General features: G+C 40.7%; 1 protein-coding gene across 4 annotated transcripts in view; it reads left to right on the forward strand.

Moving 5' to 3' along the window:
* The window catches only part of Cpne8 (copine 8), a 193,788-nt gene that overhangs the window by 38,055 nt on the left and 128,348 nt on the right, over window positions 1–27,385 (forward strand). For all 4 annotated transcript variants that reach the window (XM_021183655.3, XM_029469851.2, XM_029469850.2 and 1 more), the window contains exons 4-5: window positions 17,131–17,234; window positions 21,888–21,927. In XM_021183655.3, the coding sequence (XP_021039314.1) occupies window positions 17,131–17,234; window positions 21,888–21,927 (144 nt within the window). The remainder of the gene's footprint in view (window positions 1–17,130; window positions 17,235–21,887; window positions 21,928–27,385) is intronic.

Below are 27,385 nucleotides of genomic sequence, written 5' to 3' on the forward strand. Positions count from 1 at the left end.
TCCTGGATGGTAGAAGCCATGGGTGAAGACTGAGAGATACTGGATGTCTTAGCTTGCTTGTTTTTCTACCAAAGAACACAGACATTTGGATACATTGTGAGGAACGTATTGATCTATCCCCAGTGTGGAAGCTGTGAAGTTTAGTACAGAAGTTGAGGGGACCAAGCCTTATCACATCACTCAGTGATAGAAAGAAGAAGGGAATGAAGACTGGGCCAGGACGGAGCTGGGATGAGCTCACCAAGGCATCCTTATCTCAGTAACCCAACTTTCTCTAATCAGGAGGCTGCTCCCCTGGAAGAGCCATCGCTGGGAGAACAGCACACAGTATTACCTCTTCAGAGCCCTCCACTCAGTCCTGCTGTAGGGAATGAGGGGACAAAGTGTCCAACATATGAACTCCATTCAACCATGAATAGCAAGGAGAAGGCACTTTCCAGGTAGTTTCAAAAGAGCTGACAGGATCAACAAACAAGAGAACCGTACAGGAGCATAGGGAGGAAATGTGGGTGCAGGAGACAAGCACGGCTTAGCTCTTAGCGACTAAAGGAACTGAACAACAACAAAACACACCCTATTCGACACTTAATCCTCATAACACTTGTTAAGAAGGACAGATTCCTTAGCTCACAGAATATAAATATATCCTTTAAGTTTCCCAGGGTAACACAGTGGCTGGTTTCTTGCTGACTCTACGCCTGTGTCACACGAGCAATGATGATTTCAGCTCCTACAGTTGTTCCAGTAATAAAATATTACTTGCTAGCAGCAATATCTGGCATACAAGTACTGTACACTTAAGGAAACACTGGGATTATAAGAGGGGAGACATTTTTAAAAACAAAACAAAACAAAATAAAGCACTACCAAGCAGCAGGTAATAACATTCTACAGTATAGAATTCTGTTCTGGGTGCTTGCCCAGCAAATGATAAGAAATGGTCCTTAGGGTTTACTGGGCTTCAAATCCAATCTGTAAGTGTGGTGTTACACAGCTGCTAACAGCGAATGCAATCTGAAGCTACACTCATGCATGTGCAATGCTTATGAAGAGAGATGATGCATTCAGGTTGAGCTGCATAGGATTGCCATATTTTATATGTAAAAATGATTGTCGCTAGGCAATTTCTGGTGATTCGGCCTAATACTATTGCTCTTCAGTCCTCCGGGAGCAAATTAAAAACGTTTCCTTTTGATTTCTAGACTTTAGTACACAGGTGAGAAGGTGAGTGTGTGTGTGTGTGTGTGTGTGTGTGTGTGTGTGTGTGTGTGTAAGGACTCGGTCTTTAAGTAAGAGCTAACCCCTGTGCCCTGTGAATAAAGGAAGGTTTGTTTTGAAAACAGCGGAGTCTGGATAGTCACTACAGCCGTCTTCAGATCCCTAAAACATTTTCATTTAGACTACGCCGGGGCCTGGCAAACACAGAAGTGGATGCTCACAGTCAGCTATTGGATGAATCACAGGGCTCCCAATGGAGGAGCTAGAGAAAGTACCCAAGGAGCTGAAGGGATCTGCAATCCTATAGATGGAACAGCAATATGAACTAACCAATAGCCCCGCACCCCCCTGGAGCTTGTGTCTCTAGCTGCATATGAATCAGAAGATGGCCTAGTCGGCCATCATTGGAAAGAGAGGCCCATTGGTTGTGCAAACTTTATATGCCTCAGTACAGGGGAACGCCAGGGCCAAGAAGTGGGAGTGGGTGGGTAGGGGAGTGGGTGGGGGAGCGTGTGGGGGACTTTTGGGATAGCATTGGAAATATAAATGAAATAAATACCCAATTTTAAAAAAAGAAATGGATATGAGCATCCACTTCTATATTTGCCCGGCACTGGCATAGCCTCATATGAGACAGCTATACCAGGGTCCCTTCAGCAAAATCTTGCTGGCATATGCAATAGTGTCTGGGTTTGGTGGCTGATTATGGGATGGATCCCTGGGTTGGGTAGTCTCTGGATAGTCCATCCTTTCCTCTGAGCTCCAAACTTTGTTTCTGTAAATCCTTTTATGGGTATTTTGGTCCCTCTTCTAAGGAGGAACAAAGTATTCACCCATTGTCTTCCCTCTTCTTGATTTTCTTGTGTTTTGCAAATTGTATCTTGAATGTTCTATGTTTCTGGGCTAATATCCACTTATCAGTGAGTGCATATCTAATGACTTCTTTTGTGATTGGGTTACCTCACTAAGGATGGGTAGGGGAGCAGGGCGGGGGGGAGGGTATAGGGAACTTTTGGGATAGCATTTGAAATGTATATAAAGAAAATATCTAATAAAAAATAAATTAATTAAAAATAAAAAAATAAAACAAACAAACAAACAAAAAAAGAAGTGGATATGAAGCAGTAGAGTGGGGCACTATAAAGAAGATCTTTGCAATGTTAGTTAGCATTTGTCACATGAGATTGAGTTCCTAGTAACTGTGCAGAGGCATCCTGGATGTCTGTGGCAGGAAACAGCCAATGAGGGCTGTGCTGACTCAGCAGGAAGAGCTTGTTCTCTGGGCTAATATTCTTTAAGTTTGTGATTCCACGTTGATCAGGGCTTCAAAACAAAACTTCTGGTAACTATCAGTTTCTGTGAAAACCTATCAGGATGAGACATTTAGCTATTTCAGATCAGACTTAGAAAACATAGGCACTTTCTTAACAACTTCACAAAAATTATTCATTAATCTTTTTTTTAAAGATTTATTTATCTATTATCTGTAAGTACACTGTAGCTGTCTTCAGACACACCAGAAGAGGGGGTCAGATCTCATTACAGGTGGTTGTGAGCTACCATGTGGTTTCTGGGATTTGAACTCAGGACCTTCAGAAGAGCAATCAGTGCTCTTAACCGCTGAGCCATCTCTCCAGCCCTATTCATTAATCTTAACAGCATTTAGTGAGTACTCGTTGTGTAGCTGGTGTGGCGGTTATAGTATAACCTCAAGTAGTGTGTACCTCAAGAAGTGTATGGTATAGTTTTCTCAGAAGCTTTAATTTGTTTGTGTACTGGCTAGTTTTGTGTCAACTTGACACAGCTGGAGTTATCACAGAGGAAGGAGCTTCAGTTGGGGAAGTATCTCCATGAGATCCAGCTGTGGAGCATTTTCTCAATTAGTGAGCAAGGGGGAAAGGCCCCTTGTGGGTGGTGCCATCTCTGGGCTGGTAGTCTTAGTTCTATAAGAGAGCAGGCTGAGCAAGCCAGGGGAGGCAAGGCAGTAAAGAACATCCCTCAGGCCTCTGCATCAGCTCCTGCTTTCTGACCTGCTTGAGTTCTAGTCCTGACTTCCTTTGGTGATGAACAGCAGTATGGAAGTGTAAGCTGAATAAACCCTTTCCTCCCCAACTGCTTCTTGGTCATGATGTTTGTGCAGGAATAGAAACCCTGACCAAGACAGTTTGTATATCCAAATTTACTGCCTTAGATTGTTTCGGGAAGTATTAAATCAAATCAGCAAGTTCCTCTACTACGCCCAGCTACTCTCTGCCCCAGAGGTCTCACCACCTCTGTCTCTAGGCTAGCCCCAGCAGCTATGGATCATGGTTCTCTTGTGGTGGATTCTGCTCACATTCCCAGCCATCCACCCACTGTGGTCACTGGTCCCAAATCCCAGTAACCTGGTAAAATCAAAACTCTAGAAGCTTGCAATTAATCAGTCAGATTTATATATCAATAAATCCTCTATTCACAAGATGCCCAGACCATAATTTCAGAGCCAATTGATAATGATACAAGCTGACCACCTAGATTAGACAAGTTATTCCAACTACTCTATCCCTATATGATATTATAGCTACCCGTGGCTATTCAAAGCCATGCACAGTCTGAATGGTCCTGTTCATTCTCCATTTTCTTCCTTCTTTCTCTTCCTTCATCACTCCCTGTCTCTGCAACTCCTCACTCCGCTTCTCTTTTCCCTGTCCAACCACAGGCTTCTTGTTGTACTAATATATTAAGTGATTGGATAGGGAAAACTTCTGCTACATATCACCCTTTCTGTTTAAATAAAAGAAAAACTTTTCTCTTAAATATAATTTGAGCACAACTATTACCATGTTGTAATTTATGAAGTACAAGATAGGCCTAACACCCAGTCCATCCTTTTTGTTAATAAAATAGAACGCTGTCATCTATCCTAACTAAAAGACTTATAATTCTACACCTGACTTCTGTCCTGGCTTTAGATTGTATGCCATCTGAAAACCATCCTCTCAAATCTGTTCTCTCAATGTAAATAGCCTGGGTTGGCTATGACACTGTAAGTCATCTTTCAACCCTATCAGAAATTCAAGAATGACCAACATTATCTGAAGATATAAGATGCCTAACACAGCTTCCAGAACTGAGACAAGTTGTGGAGACAGCTGCCTACCCATACAGCCCCAATAAGTCAGGACACCCCGCTACTGTTTTTCATCCATCTAAATTAAGGGGCATTTATCAAAAGCATTAGCTTACCATGAGTTCATATTCTGAGATGCATAACATTTAGATAGCAGAGATTAACTGGCAAAATGATTTAGAAGCAACATAGTTTAGATAAATACAAGATCATTTTAAAACGCTCTGTAGTCAAAGTGTTTAGATTGTATCTGACATTAGTATAGTTATATTCTCTTTAGTATATCTATCTTATCTAATGATCATGCATTATGATAAACTCATGAAATAACGGATCTCTTAATACTTTCAGCACTATAAATGATACACGTTGTCATAAGTTATGAAAATTCAAACCCCCCACATCGTTGCATGCCAATAGAGTCTTGGAAAGTGCTTTACACCTCTGTGAGCTAGAGTTTAGTTCTTCAAAATGAATCCATCTTTGAATTACTCTTAAACATTTAAACTACAGGGCCGATTAGGGATTCCATAAGTTTCACTCACTGTGTGAGGGAAGCACACAGCTGCTGTTTATAAATTTCAAATATTATTGCTTAAAATGATTAACATTGTTGTCTCTGGTGGGCTTCCTTTCAAGCACACTTAGTAATTCAACATTTATTCATCTCCACGGTGAATCATGAGTGCGTAGCACCTACTGAGAAATCACTGGGAGATTCTTCATAGCTCAGCTTTCTTAACTTCACAAATAGGATTTCTGCCATGAAACACATGCACTTCTTTATCTTGTACGCTTGAAATCCTGTAATGTTATAATGGGCCTTGTTACTTTTTACTTCATAGAATACATATCAAACTTTATTATGTTTTATTGGCACTTGTATTAGTCTGGGTTCTCTAGAGAAACAGAACCCATAGAACAACCACCTATAGGTACGTATTACACACACACACACACACACACACACACACACACACACAATCAGCTTAGGAAATAATATCCGAAGAGTCTAACAGCAGTTATCACATATCTGAAAGCTGAGAATCCAGTGGTCCCTCGGTCCTTGCAGCTGAGCACCACAGAAGGTGGACTAGTACAACCAGGCTGCTCGCAGCAGAGCCACCCAGAACCTAATAGTTGCTTAGTCTATACCAGACTAGCAGAGAAACAGAAGACCTGAAGAGAGGATGCATCCCCCCAAAAACCAGAAGAAAAGAGGAAGTCAAGGTCCCAACTCTACCATGAATTCGCCCCATCCTGAACGCTGTAAATGCCTCTGCTGAAAGAAGAAAGAGAACAAAGAGACAAACAAAAAAAGAAAAGAAAGACTCAACCAACATACTAACTCCTGATGCACAAATCCAACGCAGAAACAAAACGACCATGGAAAACCAAGATAACTTCCCCAAAACCTATCAAACCCATAACAATGGGCCCTAATGAACATGACCGGAAAAATATATATAAAAACAAACTCAAGAGAATGATTATAATTGTGGTCAACTAACTCAAAGAAGACAAAGGCTAAGATCAATGTTATAAGGAAATTAATCCAAGACATAAAATTAAAAAGAATTAATAACAACTTAAACTGAAATGATGCCAGAAATGAAAAACTCAACAAGCCAATTAAAAACTTTTGTGAGAGCCTTGCCAACAGAATGGACTCTGCCAAAAGTAGAGAGCCAAGGACTAAAGACAAAGCAGAGAAATTATATCACCCAGTAAATTTCAGTGAACAATTAAAACACACAGAGGAAGAGGGGAAGGGGGAAAGGGAGAAGGGGAGAAGGCAAGGGAGAAGAGGGAGAGGAGGGGGAGGTGGGAGGGGGAGGAGGAGGAAAGGGGAGAGGGAGAGGGAGAGGGAGAGGGAGAGGGAGAGGGAGGAGAGGGAGAGGGAGAGGGAGAGGGAGAGGGAGAGGGAGAGGGAGAGGGAGAGGGAGAGGGAGAGGGAGAGGGAGAGGGAGAGGGAGAGGGAGAGGGAGAGGGAGAGGGAGAGGGAGAGGGAGAGGGAGAGGGAGAGGGAGAGGGAGAGGGAGAGGGAGAGGGAGAGGGAGAGGGAGAGGGAGAGGGAGAGAATGAATATGGGAGACTTGTTCATCAGAAAAATCACCCAGAAAGTGAGATGCCTATCTAAGTATTAGCAGTCTACAGACCGGGACTGGAGAGAAAGCTCAGCTGTTAAGAACACTGACTGATCTTCCAAAGGTCCTGAGTTCAAATCCCAGCAACCACACAGTAGCTCACAACTATCCGTAATGAGATCCGATGCCTTCTTCTGGGGTGTCTGAAGACAGCTACAGTGTACTTACATATAATAAATATATCTTTCGTCTGGAGCAAGTTGGGTGGGAGAGAGAAGAAAAAAAAAGTCTATAGACCAAATAGACAAGATTAGAAAAGAAATTGTCAATGACATATAAGTTAAAACACTAAAAACATATAAAAATCAATATTGAAAGCTGCAAGGGGGAAAGGGCAGGTCACTTATGAAGTCATAACACTGGATTAATCTACAGAAACCTTTAAAGCTGGAAGGGCCTGGAAAGATATACTCCAGATATTGGAGAATTTGTAATTGTATATGACATACTATATATATTTCTGTTCTGCTGTCATGTATGCTGATGGAGGTTTTTCAGATTATGTGTTGGCTTTCTGTCAACATGGAAAATACATCAAATGTGTGTTTTAGCTTAGTGTTTTTCTGCATGTTGAAGAATTAAGGATTTATTCTGGTCATTGAGGTTGGGCATTATCTGTGCCAGTTTTTTTTAGAAATGTAACCATTTCACTTTCTGCTCATTTTTTTTTTCAGAGACTCTTCAAATTGTGTCCCCTGCTTTCCTGCAAGTCTGAGTGATAATTGTTTCATTACTAGAGAGATCTAAGCTCAAACTTGCCCCAAATCTGCGGTTGGCTGTTGTTCACTATGTATTAATTAGGATAGAATCTACAAAGGGTAATCTGATTCTATGAGCCTTTTCTTGGCTCTAGAGTATGTCCTCGTGACTTACAAAGTTTCAGGCTTGCAGTAATAATTTTAATTCTCCAGATAGTGGCAGGATCACTCTGGAGAGACCAGCTGTAGAATTCTATGCCACACTTAAAGCCACAAATTCATCAAACTGTACCACAGCCTGTGATATAGCTCACTAAGTACTATGCAGCATCAGGTTTGACCAAGGCCTATTCTGCTATCCTAGATCCACTGCTGAAGTAGGTTTATGACCCAAGATACTACAGCCACAAAGTGTGACCAAAAGAAAAGTCTCATGGACTGAAAGTGACATCTCTTCTTGATGCTGGCCCTCTTCCTAACTGTGGACGCTGGCCTGTGAATGGCTCTACCCAGTTTTAGCTTTCTGTAGCCTGTCTTGGGTTCCTAGGCAAAAGCCTACACTGCTACCCTGCCCTACACAGTCAGTGAGTAGCCATGGTCTTATCTGCCTTGCAAGTTTGAGGTGGTGTGGAGAAGCCTGGCTCTTGTCCTCCAGAGCAGACACCAAAGTGGGTCATACCCTAATTCCATAGCTGCAAGAACCTATGTAGTCTCTGCGGTGTACCTTCGCCCAAGCTGCAGCTGGTAGTAATATAGGACAGACTGCGAGTGTGTCTCATTAGGACATTTAAGGTTAACCTAGTACTCCGCTGTTAACCCTCTTGAAGATAGCTACAACAGCCTGAGGTTGGGGAAGAATGACGAGGCTAGTCCTTTGCTCCCAACACTGATATAAAACTGGGTCATAGCTGAATCTCACAGTTTTGGGACTGGAGCAGTCCGGCAGGCAATTGTGCCACAAACTCACTCCATGGCAGGTCTGGAGGCTCCATCTGTCAGCCCTGGCCTGGATGTGGAACCCAGTGTTGGTTCTCAAGGTGGTGATCCCAGCCCTGAAGTCTTACTACTCTCTTTGCTGACTAGGATTGGGGGTGAAGATGGAGATGGGGATGCGGGTGGGGGAAGCCACTTATAAAGTTCATTTACTCAACCATGAGCCTTAGCAGAGTGCGCATGCGCAAGAGTGAGGGCGCAAGCAAACGAGGGAGGGAGGGAGGGAGAGGAAGATGCTGGTGTTCTATATGGTGGGGGAAGGGCGGAGTGGGAGAGCTGCGTCTCTGCATGGCAGTAGACTTCAGAGTGGTGATGTGGGTTTTAATTTTATGGACCGCATATAAGTCAGTCTCCTTTCCAAAATCAGAGGCATCTTGTCTTTTGCTATTTGGAATTAAGGAAGGGATGACATTGACCGACTCTTTCCTTCTTACCTGCTCCATCGTTTCTGAATCTTTTCCTTACTAGAACCATGCGCTGCAGGTCCTCATCTGGTGTCATTAGCTGCTGTTCTGTGAACAGCCATTCTAACTTGTGTGTTTGTAGGGACGGATGCTATAGGATCTTAGCCACCATTTTGCTTTGCTTCTCCGTATTGCATGTTTTTCAAATTTATTACCAATTCAATTTAGATAATAACTTCTTTATAATGACGTAGCTTAAAGTTATTGACATATTTAAACGATCTCATTTCTGCCCATTTTGTTTTGAGTGACATTTCACGAGATCCTGCATTTTAGGGGAAAAAAAATCAGCTTATTTAACTAGTGTTTCCGGGGGTTGGAGTGGCAGATTGTTGATTTGTTAAAAAAAAAAAAAAGAAGAAAGAAAGAGAGAGAGAGAGAGAGAGAGAGAGAGAGAGAGAGAGAGAGTTGCCCCAGGTAATGAGCCACATGACCCTAACTTATCTTTTTCCCTTAGAGGAAGGGGGCCAGTCATAAAAACATCAGCCTTTACAGTTTGTTGAAAAAGATGTATCATATATAAAGTAAGACCTAACTGATAAGTAATAACTCTAATGTATATTCTCCAATAAGAACTGCCCATGTAAGTCAGTCCATTATTTTTCTGTATGTGCTAAATAATGACACTAATCATAGTGTTGGTAGCTAGAAATTAAAAAAAAAAACATGGAAAAGCAACCCTACAAAATACTATTAGTTTTAGGATTATGATTTACTTTTAAACAGGATTTTGGATAAATTTTTAAAATAATGGAACCTGATAATTGGTGGGGCTTAGTGTTTTCTGTATTTTATGTATAGAAGTTAAAGAGATATGATGAAGGCTGAAATTTTTCATGGTTATTGCTTCAGATGAATTTTTAAAAATAGAAGGTCCTAAGAATCCACAGACTGGCCCATTTGTAAAACATCGATTTTAGCAAGATTATCACAAGGGAGTCACACAGCTTCTCCTTTTGCATCTCCGTAGTCACACCTCCCTGATCAATAATGATGTAAGTTCTGAATAAAAGCTTAGATTTTTATTTTGTCATTTCATAAATAAATGAACTTCAGATCATTGATTTGTTTAAAAAAGAAAAAAGAAAGAATTTGCTTTGGGTAATGAGCCGCATGACCCTATTTTATGTCTTTACCTCAGAGGGAGAGGGCCACGCATTCTCGGATGTGTCGAGAGTTTAACTTTCAAGAGCAAGAGTGTGAGGGTGTAAGTCTTGAGTGTGTGTGTGTGTGTGTGTGTGCATGTGGGCAAACATGAGAATATGCATATGTGTGTGCACATGAGTGTGAACGTGTGTGCGTGTGATGTGTGTAATGCATACGTGTAATGCCTATGTTTGTGTGAATTTAACATCTTCTATTTTGCCTTAAGACTTTTATAGTCTTAAATGGAATTTTCTCATCGAATGATTCTGAGTAGTCTGTCTTGGTACCCTGTCTGCATTACAGAGTTTATAATTTCTCTTATCTGATAATCTGTCCTCTGCAGCTCGCTAAGAATACATGTTTCTTTTTTTCCCCAATTTTTTATTAGGTATTTACTTCATTTACATTTCAAATGCTATCCCAAAGTCCCCTATACTCTCCCCCCTTCCCCTACCCACCCACTCCCACTTCTTGGCCCTGGTGTTCCCCTGTACTGGGGAATATAAAGTTTGCAAGACCAAGGGGCCTCTCTTCCCAATGATGGCCGACTAGGCCATCTTCTGCTACATATGCAGCTAGAGACACGAGCTCTGGGGGTACTGGTTAGTTCATATTGTTGTTCCACCTATAGGGTTGCAGACCTCTACAGCTCCTTGGGTACTTTCTCTAGCTTCTCCATTGGGGGCCCTGTGTTCCATCCTATAGATGACTATGAGTATCCACTTCTGTGTTTGCCAGGCACTGGAATAGCCTCACAAGAGACAGCTATATCAGGGTCATTTCAGCAAAATCTTGCTGGCATATGCAATAGTTGACTTAAGATGTGGTCCAGTTCTGGGGAATTTTCCATTGTGCCGCTATTACTCATCTATGTTGACAACACTTCTCTCTGAACAGAACTGCTGACATGCCTGATGACAAGAAAAGAAATTTCTAGATATTATTTCTAGTGCTTCTCCTCTGAAGTACGTTAATAATCAGTTGATTTAGAAGTCAAGAATAGCTTTGTGTTATGTCTCATAGCAGCCAGATTGCCTATTTTCAAAATAAAAATATAATGCTGGCAAGGATATAGGGCAAAGGAACTCTTGTTTTTATTGGTGGGAGGATAAAAGGATGCAGAACTTCTGGAAATCAACATGGAGGTTTCTCCAAAATGTAAAAATAGGTCTGTTATAGGAACTGTCAACAACATACTTAGAGGGCTCTGTATCCTCCTACACACTCGCCTACCAATGTTCATTAATGCTCTATTACAATAGTGAAGAAATTAAACCAGTCCAGATATCTATCAGTTGATGAATGGATAATGAAAATATGTCCAATATACACAATGGAATCTCATTGAATTATTAAGAAAAATGAAAATTTCAGGAATATAAACAGAATGGAAAAGAATCATAGTGAAGTGACCAGACCCAGATAGACAAATAAATAAAATAAAGCAAATCTTAAAATGTATTAATTATCTTTGAGAGGAGCTAAATCCTATAGATTGAAAAAAGTTTGTCCGATGCATTCTCTGAAGTTATTAGGTCTTTTAGTATGCTGAAAAGGCATGATATTTACATTATTTCAGGATGGCTATGGCTGTGGAATTTATAGTGAAAACAGATGAGATGGTGATAGGAGTTGAAAACCCTTGAAATCATTCATTATAAGACAAAAATATTGAATTAAAATTTGTAATATGAAGTTATCAAATAGACCATTGTGGCGATATGTTTCGAGGTTAAAAGTGATAATTTCAGAAGCAGTGGTGAAGAGGCATTGGTGGGTTAAAAAGGAAGTTTTTGATATGGGTAACTTCCCTTCATGGTTAGAGTATAGTGTAGTATAGAATCACTTTTTAGCAGGAGGCAGGCCAAAGTGCTAGGATTAGAGAGGGTATGGGGTAAAGTTTATTACTGGATGATAATTTTGAAGGGCCTGTAAGACTATCAGATGTGTACATAACTCAAGAAAACCTGAGTCTCAGGGTGCATGCATCTTCACTAAGGTGACTCTGCGCTGGTTGCATAGACTTAGAAGTCACCATCAAGTCGGTGAATTGTAAAGTCAAATGTATAGTCTTAGTATATTTTGTAGTGCTATGAAAGAGTACCAGGGAGTGTGATTTATGAAGTACTGAACTTTATTTTCTCCCAGGAGGTTGTTTCTTACCTGTACCTTTTAGTGAGGCTCTCCTTGGTGGGTTCTCACATGGCAGAAGGTGGAAGTGGGCAAGTGATAAGCCTTAATCCCATGACTAGGGATGCAAACGTTAGGGGCCTTATATCATCACCAGTTTTAGAGAGGATACATGTGAATAGGAAAAGGACAAATGACACCCACCCCTGCTCCCCACCTCCAGTACAAGTGTGCCTTCCAGGAGATCAGAACCTAGAAGTATATCCTATAAAGAAGGAATTGAATGTCTGAGGATGCTAAAGAAAAATGCAGTCAACCATGAAGGCAGAAAGCTTGAAAAGCATGCTTCAGGAAGGATAGAGGGTGGAATGATTAGTTATGTCAGATAGGCTGAGAAGCCATGTGAGGCCAGGGCCCAAACTCACACTGAATTTAGCATCTTGAAGGCCAGGGAAATGTGTTAGAAGACACACTGAGACAGACACAGTCATGATTTATACATCATTAGCTAAAACCAGAGCCCATTAGTTTTCAGTAGAAATAGAGTATACTGAGCCCTCACTGCTATGAACAAGAAATAGTAAGCTTATTCATGACTAATGAATTGAGGGATTGTGGGCTGATGACTCCATGGAACCTTGGCTAAGATAGTTCATTTTTCTATTGCTCTCAGTACAGATTTAGGCTGGAGTTCAAACGAGGGAAGGGTATTGGGAAACGTAAATAATGATGGAGTTCTCTTTGAGTGTAGTGTTTGCTAGCTGAAGGATTTCCACTTAAGTTTAGAAGCTGTTTTAGCCCCAGAAATTGGAAGATGTGAGGGTCGAGATTCACTTGGACCATGGAAACAGCTGCATCTGAGTGTATGTGTGTGCCTAGACACAGGGGGGACATCCATAGGTGGCTGAGTATGAACAGTGTACCCCACGGATTCTCTTTTCTCAAGCAAATTTGTTTCAAGTGAACTTACGATTGTGCATCATCCAGTGAGTGGCTTCTAGCTAGTTCCTGAGACAGTCTCACAACATCATTCCTATGGGGCTCATGAAAAGTACATGGCTTTCTTTTTTGTTTGTTTAGAATTTTTGTTAGTTTTTTTTCTTTTTGAGACAGGGATCACTATGGCTGGCATAGAACTCGCAGACATCTGTTGGTCTCTCTGCCTCCTGGGTGCTGGAACTAAAGGTATGCTCCACCATTCCTGGGTACCTGACTTCTTGTCAATGGTATGCATCTCTTCAGCATGACCTTTGCTCCCAGCATGCTTTTTTTCTTTTTTCTTTTTTCTTTTTTTTTTTTTTTTTTTTTGGTTTTTCGAGACAGTATTTCTCTTTTTTTCTGATAGGGGCTTTCCCAAATCTCTTTGCTTGACTTTTTCCCCCTCCTGACTCATTATAAATCTGGCTTCAAATAGCCACCAGAATCCATGCTATAGCACAAATGTTACCAGGAGCCAACCCCCACCCCTGAGGTTCCTCTTTGTTGTTGATTCCTCTTGTGGCAGCAGAGGGGCAAGACCATCTGCGAAGTAAAACTTGGTCTTAACAGATATTTAGGGTTGCTGTATAATAATAAAATGTTTACCTATCTTAAGTCTAAATCAAGTTGCTTCTGGAGCTGACCTGCCTGTTTGAGTTGCTCTGAGACTAGAAACTATTTAGCATTTCATCATAAAATAGTAGGGGATTATGCCTTTGTTCTATTTCTGCAGAAACTTGCATGGCTCTAACTTGCCTGCTAGCTGAAGTGAAAGGGGGGGAAAAGATACTTTGAAAGTGGTTTTAGCCTTTATTTCTAAGTTCTTCAGTTCTCCAAAAAAGTTTCTACAAAAGTTTTCCTCCAAAAAGTTCTCTCTAAAACGTTCTCTCTGCTCTCTTCTTCTAATCTTGTTTTTTCTCCTGCTCTGATGTCACAATAATGCCCTTGTTCTCAATATCATGACTCCCAATGCCTTTACTTCTAAGTTTTTCTTGAGTTCAGTTCTGTCTAAAAGGTTCTTGGGTCCTGGCTAAAAAGTTCTCTAAGAAAAAGGGGTAAAGGAGGCTTGCAACCCCACAGGAAGAACAATACCAACCAACCAGAGCTCCCAGGGTCTAAACCACCAACCAAGGAGTACACATGGAGGGACCCATGGCTCCAGCCATATATGTAGCAGAGGATGACTTTGTCTGGCATCAATGGGAAAAGAGACCCCTGGTCCCTTGAAGGCTTGATGCATCAGTGTAGGGGGATAGGAGGGTGGGGAGATGGGAGTGGGTGGGTGGGTGGGGGGCACACCCTTATAGAAGCAGGAGGGGAGATTTGATAGGGGGTTTTTGGGGAGGAGAAAATCGAGAAAGGGGATAACATTTGAAATGTAAATAAATAAAATAACCAATAAAAGAGAGAGAGAGAGTGAGAGATAAGGGATCTTTCCTCTGTCCTCAGCACTTATAAAAATACATGATCACATGGTAAAAAGTTCACCACAAGTTTACACATAAATTTAAGTAATAAATTGAATAAGAAGTTTGCAGCACAGAGTGTTTACATGCATATCCACTAGGAGTAATTATCTGGTTAAACATTCATCTGTCATTAGCTACAGTTTTCATGTAGAGTTGAGAGCCATAACTCTTGTGACTAAGTAATTACTGAAATTTGTATAGATAAACCCAGTCAATATTTTATCTTCTGCCCTTGCACCTATAGTAAACAGTTCCCTTTTTATGACCTTTGGTTAATAGTTTTACAGCCTCTTGGAATGTGCTCTGTGTAGTAGATGCCCGCTTGCCATCTCCAAAGTTATCTCAGATACTTGAAGACTGGCAGAGTTCACATTGCAGTTTTGACTGTCAGAAATGATTTAACAGCAGTCCTGCTAAGAAGGGGCTTAATCATTACTATAATTTTAGGAATTCTTATAAGATCATCATTAAGAATTAAGAAATCATCTATTTGTCTATATAGTATCACTACCAGATTGCACATCTTTGTTGTTCTGCAGAAATCTACTCAAAAGTGTGGGCTAATACCTAGTGATTGTTTTATATATATATATATATGTGTGTGTGTGTGTGTGTGTGTGTATGTACATATATATAATTACATATAAATATGTAATTATTGAATATATTATATAATAATTGGGAAAGCATATTAATAGCAGAAATCTTTCCTAAAATGAACTTCTCTTGGACCTTGCTTGAAGGAGCAAATCATCATAGGTTTTAATCCAAGGCAGACCCATCTCAGGAAGATCACCTGTTAGTTTTTAGTTTCTCCTTGATGGCTCCTGACAAAATATATGCTCTGTTGGAATTTTCTTCGCCAAATCAATTACCCTGTTATTTTGGATTTCATTCTCATTTATGACATGAACAAAAGATAGATATGGTTTTTTTTTCCTAGATTATAAGAGGAATGGCCTATAGTTCAATGTCCAGTATAGTTCTCACCTGTGCCTGGAACCTCCTGAGCAGTGGATCTCTGAGTTCTGTGCCAGTTACCAATGTCTACTGTCCACATTCTGATCAGTAGTCTAGTCTTCTGAGTTCCCACCAGAACCACCCACTAATATCTTTACAATATTCTAGAGCAGTGGTGCTCACCTTTCCTAATCCTCTGACTGTTTAATACAGTTTCTGCGAGTTGTGGTGACTACCAACCTTAAAATTATTTTTGGTGCTACCTCACAACTGTAATTTTGCTACAGTTATGAATTGTAGTGTAAATATCTGATAGTTCCGACGAGAACTGAAGCTCTAGAGCCTCTCTATCATACATCTCCAAACTTTTCCATGTTTCTCTCACATGTCAGTCCTAAAGGTCTAAGCACCCTTTGTAAGGCTTAGTCACAGCAGGAGGCTGGTTCTCTGAAATAATCACTGTGATCGCAATTCCTTATAGAAGCAACCTAAGGAGACATTCTGTACATTGTAGTGGGAAGTCATGTGAATCAAGAAGTTCACATGGCAGCCAGCAAGCACATAAAAGGGACACAGGAAGGGACTGGGAATACATATCACCCAGATCCCAGCTCTAGTGACTCAATTTGTCCACTAGGTTTACCTCCTGAATTTTCCAGAACCTTTCAAAATGACCCCACAAGCTGGACAATAACCTAACTATATGAACCTTTTGTAGGGCCTTCATATATGGATGGTAACCATTGGATTAGTTTGTCTATGTGATATTGGTCCATGATATAAGGTATTGTTCAGTGGCGAATTATTTCTTTGTGAGGGAGTGATCAGTTGGCCATGACGCAAATGAATTCTTTGTCATACATATTTTATATAATCATTTAAACAAAGTTTAAAGCAGCCTCTGGCCTTCACATTGAATAATAGGCGAGCTTGATTCTTCATTTTCTTATTAAAAAGATAATACTTCCTGGAACTTTAGTAAGAATGGGTTCTCTAGCAAGACAGCCTGCCGGCTTGATTGACTAATGGCTTCACAGCTAAGGTTAAAATCCTGTTAAACTGGCACCTTGCGGTGAAGACTATTAGCTGAGGATGAAAGCCCTTGTGTTGTGTGCGTTTGTGCTGACTTTAGGAGCGCCATCTAATGCCTTTCCTTACATATAAAGGAGAGGTGCCCAATGTGTACTTCTTCCCTAATTTCCACCCCCTCAAAGGACAGAAACATATTTTTCTAAGCTGAAGTATTACCCATTTTTTAGAAGCATACAAGATAGATATATGTCATTATAATGTGTCCATCTGAATGAAATTGTGCTGTTAAGTATAGAATAATTTCAAGAAACTTCTGCTGAAAACATGGCTAACAGACCTTACTGTGTGAAGGAAGGGACAATCCCTATAGAAGGTTGAGATGAGGGCTGTGGATGGATATTTGGCCTCTCTCATTAAGAATACATATTATCTGTCTGACTTTTTAAAAAGTGTTTTATTTAAAAACATAAATATATTGTACACATGGATTCTTTAGATTAGAAAAGGATTTGTTTTTCAAGTTAGAAGGGAGGGAGATGTATTGCAACATGTAGCTGAGTTTGGAATGAACTCAAGTTCAGGTTTATTGGTTTATTTCCTCGAGAGAGTTCGAGCGGCGGTTTGGTCTTCAGGCACATCTCTCTGAAGCTGTTGTTGATTAAGTCAACTGGGTGCTGATTGCTCATTTTTTAAAGGGACATCTACACTGAGTGTGTTATTCTTTGAAGTAAGTCACCATGCAAGGTTTGTTTCTAACCTTTGTGCCTCTTCTGTCCCTATCTGTAGTTTGGAAGAACTGAAGTGATTGATAATACTTTGAACCCTGATTTTGTAAGAAAGTTTATCCTGGATTATTTCTTTGAAGAAAGAGAGAATCTTCGTTTTGACTTGTAAGTTCTACTAAAACATGACATTATAAATGTGACTTTTAAGGACTACTTGAGTATTACTGTCTGGACTGTGTAGATTGCCCTGGGTACCGGGATATTCCATAGAAAGACAGTTTTATTCTATTCAGCCAGAGCTGGAGCACAGTATTGAACATATCTTTTCTTCTTCTTCTTCTTCTTCTTCTTCTTCTTCTTCTTCTTCTTCTTCTTCTTCTTCTTCTTCTTCTTCTTCTTCTTCTTCTTCTTCTTCCTCTTCCTCTTCCTCTTCCTCTTCCTCCTCCTCTTCCTCTTCCTCTTCCTCCTCCTCTTCCTCTTCCTCCTCCTCCTCCTCCTCCTCCTCCTCCCCTTCCCCTTCCTCCCCCTCCCCTCCCCCTCCCCCTCCCCCTCCCCCTCCTCCTCCTCCTCCTCCTCCTCCTCCTCCTCCTCCTCCTCCTCCTCCTCCTCCTCTTCTTCTTCTTCTTCTTCTTCTTCTTCTTCTTCTTCTTCTTCTTCTTCTTCTTCTTCTTCTTCTTCTTCTTCTCCTTCTCCTTCTCCTTCTCCTTCTCCTTCTCCTTCTCCTTCTCCTTCTCCTTCTCCTTCTCCTTCTTCTTCATATTTTGAAACAACTGAATAAGTGAGTAGATAGCTTATTTATGCTGGGAAGTGTAGGTGGGCTTTCTCTCAAGCCTACACCCGAGTGGGTTTCTTCAATCTCAGAATACTGGAAGGGAACATATCCAGTGTAATGTTTAATGGCAGATGGCTCACTTCTCCCCCTGGCTTGCTAGCCCAGCCCTGTATCTCTGTCACATGATGGCTTCCCTAGATACTTACATCATGCTTTTAAGGCCAAGGATCTAGCATTCAATTTATATATATTGATACCAAACCAACGCTATTGAAGTACTATTGCCAAGTTCAAATCCCTGACCAACGAAAACATGGGGCCAATATTTTCTCCATTCATTTATTTATTTATTCAGTTTACATCCTATTTGCTGCCCCTCCTCCTCCCTGCCTCCCTCCTCACACAGTCCCTCTTGCCATCTTCCATCCTTCTTCCCTTTCTCCTCTGAAAGGGTGGAGCCCCTCCTGGATATTCCCCCACCTTGGCACATCAAGTTCAGGGCTGGACATGTCCTTTCTTACTTAGGCCAGACAAGGCAGCCCAGTTAGGGGAACCAGATCCACAGACAGGCAATGACTTTCTCAGCTATAGATGAGTCATTGTTCCACAGAGGTGAATTTTGGGAATCCTGGAAGTGGGGGACAGAAAGAAATGTGTACTTGTATTGAAGATTCTCTGTGTAGTATAATATAATATTTGCCTTGTATATGAAAATAATTAATGATTACAGATTTTAAAAGTTCTGTACTGCTAGTAATTGTTTTTATTTTACTCTGAAATATATGTAACAGAATAATTAGTAATGCTTTCTTTCAAGGCTGTGAGATGTTCATCAGGCTTAGGAAGCAAAATTTATGATATCCTTATTAGACTTTTATTTTCCCCAAACCTCTTTGTAAATCATCAAAGGAGGATGAAATAATGTCTTCTGCCCACCCTGGACCATGGAGGCTGCAACATTGTTACTTAACACCTTGAGGCTAAGAACTGTGGGAAAGCGGCTCACAGCTCCCCTATGCTCACCGCTCCCCTTGCTTAGCACGAGCAGCAACTGTTTCTGAAATGATTCATCTAGCAGAGCATCATGGTTCCCCCTTAATGTTTCCTATTCCATTTTTATCCTAAAACCAGTCACCATCTCATGATTCCTTGTTCTGTTTCCCTTTTCTTTCTCCCTTTCACATCTCTCTGAATTTTCTTTCACTTCAAAGTAATATGTAGCCATTGTGAATGTAAAATGAAAAATAATTCCATTATTCCAATAAAAAAGTGTAAGTAGTTCACCGTGTCAGTCACCGAAGCTTCATTAACTGTGACATGCATGTGGGAATTGAGGCACATCTATTTCCCTGTATCTTTAAGTTTTCACGTATTTTTCTATGCCACAAAATAGAATTCATTTATTTTTAGGACTACATGACTATTATTGCAAGAATATAATGTATTTTACCATGTATTGACGCTCATTGTCACCGACTCTATTCTTCTACTACAGGTATCCTGGAACAGTGTCCCTGCTTGCAACTCAGTGTGTATTTATTATCACTCTGATTTGCATTTGGGGGATGAAGTATTAAGAGTGAAATTTTAGTATGAAAGGATGCACACAAACCCACCCACGGTGTGTTCTGGTTTGTTGACACTAAACCTAGAGATGTGTATACAGACTTCTCTAAACTCTCCTTCTTTAGCTCTGACTGTTAGAGGCGTTTTCCTAGAGTTTGGGTTGCTGTTTGCTGACAGGCACCAACCACCTTTGTCAGGTGACAGCTTATGTTTTCTTCTCTGCTGTCACCCTTTGTCACTTTGTCCTTTTGTCCTTCTATACTGGCACTTTGGGTTTATCACCTGCTGATCATTCCTTCCCTGGTACTCACTGTGGTGGCTGTTTCAGGAACACCTATGTCAGAGTGACAGGAAATGGAAAATAACCAAGGCAGGATGACTGATACCTTGTAACTTCAACTTCCTTGAAACTACAGGTCTCACAGAAACCAAATAATCCCTGAACCATGAAGATGTGTTGCAAGATTGAAATAAATAGCACTTTATAAAAATTCCAGAATTTTTATTCAAATGACATCTCAATTTCATGTTTGAAAAACCTAAAACCCTTGTTAGGACTGGAAAGGGTTAACTGCAGAGCTCAAGGGAAGCGACCCACACATTCTCTCAGTTCGTGGGTATTTCTGAAGGCATTAATTCCCTTGATTTATTTCATTGAGCTGTCTCATATAATGCTTTCCATTTGATAGTAAGCTACTTTCTATACTGTAATCTGTTTCATTATATTAGTAAAAAATAAAGAAGATTCATTACTTCATTAGTGATCTATATCTATATCATATCTATATCTACACACACACATGCACACACAAAGAATACATGTGCTTGGCTTTTACAGTTTCTCTTTTAAGTGTATAGCTTGTGAAATATGTATGTTAATTTTAGACAGTCTAGAACATAAGGAACGGACAAATATCCTAAGAAAAATCAAGCGTGGTTCCCAGTTCCCATCATGTAGAGAGAATACTCTTCTAACACACTGACCGACACTGACCACAGTTTAAAGGAAGCCCATCCCTAGCACACCAGTGAGCAGTAGCCAGCGAATGACCTCCAGGATCATCCCTCCATAGTATACCTGTGTTAAGTAGCCAGCAAATAGCTGCAAAGGACTTTCTGAATTGTGTTGGATTTAGTTGATTAATACTGATACTGTCTTATTGCTGTTACAAAGCATCTGAGAAGGCAGCTAACAGAGGAATGGTTCCTTTTGGCTCACGTTCAGAGGAATGCTGTCTGTCTTGGTACTGATGACACGTTAGCACAAGCAGCTTGGGGTTTGTGATGCTGAACAGGAAGCAGAGATTGGCAGAAGTCAGTGCTTACTTATCTGCAGTTTCTCTCTTATTCTTCCATTCAGTTCACAGCCAGGTCACACACATTCCCTCCTCAGTTATGCCTGATGAGTAACCTCAAGGGTGCAGGGAAGAGGTGTGTCTCCTAGGTGACAGAAAGTTGAGAAGGAAGATTCACCAGCACAGCTGATGCTACAGTGCCAGAGAAAGAAAGTAAAACTCAGCTCCAAGCACCTGCTCTCTGGGCTCAGTGTCGGAACTCTTGCTTGGTGTGCTGGAGGCCCTGGGTTCATTGCCTAACACGGCAAAGGAAGGCATGTTATCTTGGCAACTGCATATTATGAGAGACTTACAGTTCCATTTTCCAGTTCATAGGGACCTTTTCTCTTTTTTCCTACCATTAACTAGGATATTTTGCTTTGTTTTGTGCAAAGATTTATTTAGATGAGAGGGAAAAAATCTTAACCTTAAAAAAAAATGGCCTTGAGTTTTGGTAAAAAGTTACGCATGAATGTGAACAGGTTTGGTTTATTGAAAGAGTAGCCCCAGGACAATATTATCTAAGAGCCTAGCATGATGATATTATTTTGGTCATGTCCAGTCAATAGAGCCATCCCGAATTCTCTCTAGGAGACCATCTATTTCCAGTAGTGACTGGTTAAAACCAAAGCTTATCATGTTCCCATGTAAATTCCTGTTTACAAAATTTATTTCTGTTTACATAAAACACAGTTTCCCTATGCCTTGTGATTGGAAAAAAAGTAGTTTCTATAAGTCCAGTGAGTTTTCAACCTTAACAACAGAATTTAAGCTATCAGGTAAGAATTATAATGTACATAATATGCATGTGCTATTAATAAGACTTATGCAGTTTTCATATCCAGGGGGAAAAATTCCATTTTAAAGAGACTTTGGGGTCACTTGAGTGACAGTTGGATACCACTGATTGAAAGATCGGATGGATTTGCAACTTCTCAAACAACAGAGGTCATGCTTTTGGTTATGTGGAATTCAGGTGACCCACAGGTGTCACGTCTGTCATTGGATGTTTAGAAATTTGAAATCTGTTTCTCGTCCCATTGGTTATTGTTCAGATTAACTTTTGCATTTGTGTGTTCTAGGAAACATTATTTCTTAGCTGTATTTTTCTGAGAATAATTTGAATTTCATACTTTAATATTTCAGATATGATGTTGATTCAAAGAGTCCCAACTTGTCCAAACATGTAAGTTCATATTTTATTATTATATATTGTTTCATAACATGTCCATTTGTATATTGATGCTCATTTGAAAATTTAAAAATGATATTTGATGTGATTTTCACAGAAAACAAGTAACATTTAGAATGCTGGGGTCACATTTAGAAGGAGCTTATAGAAAGAAAGTACCTTCTGTTGGTAGAATGGGTCAGTGCTTTCATTTTGTTTAAGATGTGGGCCTATTGTATATCATATCAGGTTGAGCAGTACTTGATAGTGAGCCAGATTGTCTTCGTAGGCTCCACATCCGAGACATTGGGAGGGACACAAGTTGCAGGCAGAGCCATTGTCCTGCCTCTTGTTGTTCAGCAGAATTTCCTCACGTCAGTTTCTTAAGAGTGAAAAACATTAAGGAATAGACTCACAACCAAAAATATGACAAGTCCTCAGGTCAAGCCATGCCTGTTTTTTCAGTCTCTTCTTTCCAGATCATAGCTGTTACCATCAGTAGTGCCATGCAGTCAGGGGGCAGGAGAGAGGCAGAGCTTGGCGTCTTAAGCATGATAGGTGGAGAAGATGAGAGGAAGGTACTCCGGCAAAATACTGATGTAGCTGCTTGTTACTGATGTGAAAGACTGAAATTAGATCAAACCGACTAGCAAGGTCTGTTGGCTAATTCTGCTGCTGTGATAGATGACTTTGACAAACAGCAAATTAAAGGCTTGTTTTGGCTATGTGGAATGGCAGTAAAGACACAGCAGCAGGAGCTGGAGGCAGGACTAGCAGTCAGAAAGCAGAGTGATCACATGTCACTGACACACAGGAAGGAGAGTCTGGGGTGGCAAACTGTGAAGCCCTAAAGGTTAACCCAGTGACTTATTCTCTTCAGTAAGGGTCCACTTCCCTAAAGGTTCAATCACCTTCCCAAACAAAGCCACTGAAATACATAAGGATCTGAGGTGCATTTCACCTTCAACCCATGCTAGGAGGGCTAAGTGAGGAACAGATGCAGTAATGCTCTGAAAAAGGCTCAGCAGGATTCACAGTAAACTGCGCTTCCACAGATGTAGAATTAGCAACCACCGTTGGGAGGGCAGCTAGTCTCATCCTTTGTTGTGTGCTGTAAACAGAATAGTTGGACATACAATATCTGTTGTAGCCTAGAGACAGGGATGTTGTTGTTATTCACAGAAGAGAAGAATTTTTGAGGTAATCACAATCTAGGAGATGATTTTGGGTAGCATAAAAACCTTTTCTTTAGTTCACTAAAGGAGATATACTATTCAATTGTATAATAAAGAACATACTAGAGTTACGTGAAGGAATGCAAAAAGAACCATATACATAATGACTTTTCTATAAACTAAGGAAATGCTGTAATACTGCTTCCTTCCTGTTGGTGGAAGTCACTATGCTAGGCATGCCACCAGCTCTTTAGGATGGAGGGCCTCGAGAATGTTCTGTTCTTAATCATGTGTTCATAGTGTTGTGCCTTTGTCCTGAGCGTGTGTTGCTCTCTGTGATGGTTTTGTAGCATTGTGACCGGGCATTGAGAATGTGTTGCTGTCTGTAATAGTTCCCCAATGTTGTGCCTGGGCATTGAGATGGTTTACTCTCTAGGATAGGCTCATAGTTTTGTGCCTGGGCATTGAGAATGTGCTGCTATCTATTGAAGATTTGTAGCATTGTGACTGAACACCAATAATGTTTTTCCTCTCTGTAAAAGGTTCATAGCATCATGGCTGGGCATTGAGAATATTTTCCCTTTACAACAGGCTCCTGTTGTGACATTGCCTTTGTCATATTGTGTTTGTAGACCTTGCTATTAGAAATGTTCTAAATGTTCTTGAGAAGAACCAGGGAAAGGCCTGCAGCTTCTAGGCGTGATTGTTTCAGTAGAAAGAAAGAGCAGGATCCACTCATTCACGTGGGCTGGGATCATCTCAGGGATATGAGGCAGAGCTTGGCTCTCTGGTCCAAAGCTGGGAACTGGAGAGTGGGCAGAGACCAGGGTGATTTGTCTCTTCTTCTCTGTTCTTCTGAGGTCATGTGATCATTCTAGTTAGCCCCTCTTCTGAGCTTCGCTTCTGTTTACCCATCATCATGTACCTGCTAAAGAGGCCCCCTTCCCCTTTATTGGATATAATATGGATTACCATTTACCTGGGAAATAGTTTCTATGTTTCTTGATGGTTTGTTTTAGTGCAAACTGCTCTTCAGAGAGTGTAAGAGGAGAGCAGTTAGAGACACTTCCATGGTGATGGATGTTTGGAGGCTATGTATGGAAGTACACGTAGTCCCTATCATTGAACTTGCCTTCCATTCAAAGAAGAAAGTATGTGAGGTATATGTGTGTCCAATATGACCGAACATATTTTCCTTCAATTGACAGCTATTATTAAACTTTATGAGATAAAACACATGCCTTCCACAATATGAGATTGAATATATTTTTTCAAATAATTCTTTGGTAGAAAAGTGTTTTCTCCCCCACAACATAGTCTCATGCTCCTCTCACCCTAAAATGGCTTGTGCGATTGAGCAGATGACTCGGCACTCAAGAATGTACATTGCTCTTTCGGAGGACCTGAGTTCTGTTCCCAGCACTCACACCAGGTGTCTCACAACCCATTGTAACTCCAGCTCCTTGAGGATAATGATCTTCCGCTCTCTGAGGCGCCTGGTGCCCGCACTCACATACCTCCACACAGTTGCATGCATGCGTGCATACACACACGTGTCATTAAAAGCAATAATTCTTAGAATGCAAATTTTCAGTGTGATACTGATCTACTCCCACATCACCTCTTCCATCCCAATTTTGAATCATTCCTCTTGATTTCTTCCTTTGCTTTGCTAGTTATAACTAGCTGGATTTTAGTTTTTGATTCCTAACACTACTCCGATGTAACCAAGATAGTGCCCACTCCTCAGCTGTCATCTTATGCATCTTCTTTCCTTTGGAGAGAACTGACCCTTCTCTTCAAGAAAGTAATGTATTGTTCCCTAAATTGCCCAGAAATCCCCCTCCACCTTCCAAGACTTTCTGCTTTTACAGCGCAAAGCTTTCTTTTCTCTCCTGCTTCTCTGGTCTTAATATTAATGTTTCCTGTGTTTTCTTTCTCATTTTTTTTCTGTATCAGCTCACTGTGGAGCACTTTCTTCTGGATAGCTGTCATATTTCTATGTCTTGTGAGATCCCAGAGTGTCTGTCTTTGAACTCACAAACAAACCCAATTTTCATTTGCTTGTTAAATATTTTCTAGTAGATTGTCAATTGGAACCTAAAACTAAACTCTCAGTGGTTTGTTATCTTTATTGGGCTGTCTCTTTCTTCTGGGCGTCCAAATCCTTTTCAGGTTTCTTACAATACGTTAAACACTTCCCAACTCACATACACTCAACAGATTGTTACTCTTGTTCATGCCAAAAGAGCCATGTCTGTCCCCTTGCCTCTCCTGCGGGTTCTCTTTGATGTTCTCCTTGAACAATTGCCTTCTCCACAGATTATGTTGTCTAAGCCATCTCCATATTATGCTACATAGTATATTTAAAATATATGCTGGAGCCAGCAAGATAGCTCCTCAGGTAAAGACGCTCACTGCTGGCCTGACACACCCAGAGCTTGATTCCTAGGACCCACGTTCTGAAGGAAAGACCTAACTCCTGATAATTGTCTTCCGACCTCAACCTATGCCCAGCACACATGCACACCCAAACATGTACACACGTGCACACATCATACACACACACATGTGCATGCACATGCATGCACACTCCCATGTGTATGCATGTGCCCACACCAGGTAAGTCTAACAAAGGATTAAAAATACGTATATTCAGTAGACAATATAAATGAGTTAATAAACGCCTTAGCTTCTAGGCTAAGTGGATAAAATATGTTCAAATGGGAAAAAAACATAGGTTTGCATTATTGTAAGAATTGCTAGAGATTATTACCCTGAGGTTCTATTAGAAATGAATACTAACACAAACTCTTTGTTATTTGAAAGCACTGAAGTATAGATTTTACGTAAAAAGCACACAGGGCATCCATCCCTAAGCAATTCATGATGCCTTTCGAAGATCAGAGGAACCAATCAGCAAGCTAGGTCTGTCCCCAGAGAGGCAATCTCTTAACAGCAGAGCTGTCTACCTGCCAACTGTGCAGAGAGAAATCCAAACCAGAGTCATTTAGAGAGCACTGCTAAGTGCACAAATCCCCATGCGGATGGATTCACCTAGTTGTTGTTTTGCAAAAGGGATCTGGCCACAAATCATTTCTTGGAAACAGATTTTTTTAAATCATTGGTTTTGAAATATTAATTTTGATGACTTGGGGGGAAGATTTCCTTTTCAGGATGACTGTGTTTGTCATCGGTTAGTTAAGGATCCTGGGTTAGAACTCTCTCTCTCTCTCTCTCTCTCTTTTTGGTTCTTTCGAGACAGGGTTTCTCTGTGTAGCCCTGGTTGTCCTGGAACTCACTTTGTAGACCAGGCTGGACCCAAACTCAGAAATCCGCTTGCCTCTGCCTCCCAAGTGCTGGGATTTAGAAATCTCTTTTAGCAGGACGTGGTACCACATGTTATAGACATTCCAGTCCTCAGTCTCTGGAAATTTAAGGGTAGTAGTTTCAAGCCAGCGACACAGTGAGGAGCTGACCCCCAAAATAAGAAAACTCATAATACCATCAGGGAAAATGGAGATAGAAAGTAGACCTGTAGCTTTGATTTGGAATGTTGTTACATGAAACAGGTGGAATTTTAATGAGTTTCTCTGGCAGTTGGAAAGCTTGCAGTGGGGGAAATACTGAATCCAAGTGAAGGGTGATGAAATCCAGGCTCTCATTTCATCATGTGATTGATTCACGGGTCTCCAAATAAATACTTTCGCTAAAATATTTTCTTCCACGGGCATTAGCTAGTATGAATAAAGGATATCATTCTTTGATGAACTTGCAAGCCCATTTATCTTAACGTTGTTGGCAGAGCTACAGCCCACATGTTCATTTACATAATTTAATCTTATCAGCTCAGCAATCCATGAAAGGGTTAAGAATAGGTTCATAGTTGGTATGTCTAGGATTCTTGTCCCTGTGCCAAATGTAACAATGGGTAGCCGAGAGGCAAACCAAAATGATTTTTTTTTTCTTGCTGAACTTCAGAAGGTAGCACTGAAATTCTTCAGTTTCAGATGTGGTAATAGTTCTCTGGCTTCCTTTGGCCACTCATCACTAACCTCCCAGGTAGGCTTCCGTGGTCTTTCTTGCTTTCCCTAACTGTTCTGCAAACAAACTTCCTTCTGTAGGTTAATTTTATATTATAGTTTCATTTGAAAATTGAATGCTTGGGCCATGATGTGTGTTTTCTCTTAAGAACAGGTTCACAGACAGGACAAGTTTCTCTCATTAGAAGGTAAAGCCAAGTGCGGTGGTGCCTTTTCTCATTTCTGAGACTTAACCCCTGCCAAAAGTAAACCAAA

The sequence above is a fragment of the Mus caroli genome, unplaced genomic scaffold (genome assembly GCF_978045245.1).
Source record: "Mus caroli unplaced genomic scaffold, Mus_caroli_1 scaffold_16, whole genome shotgun sequence".
Taxonomy (NCBI): domain Eukaryota; kingdom Metazoa; phylum Chordata; class Mammalia; order Rodentia; family Muridae; genus Mus; species Mus caroli.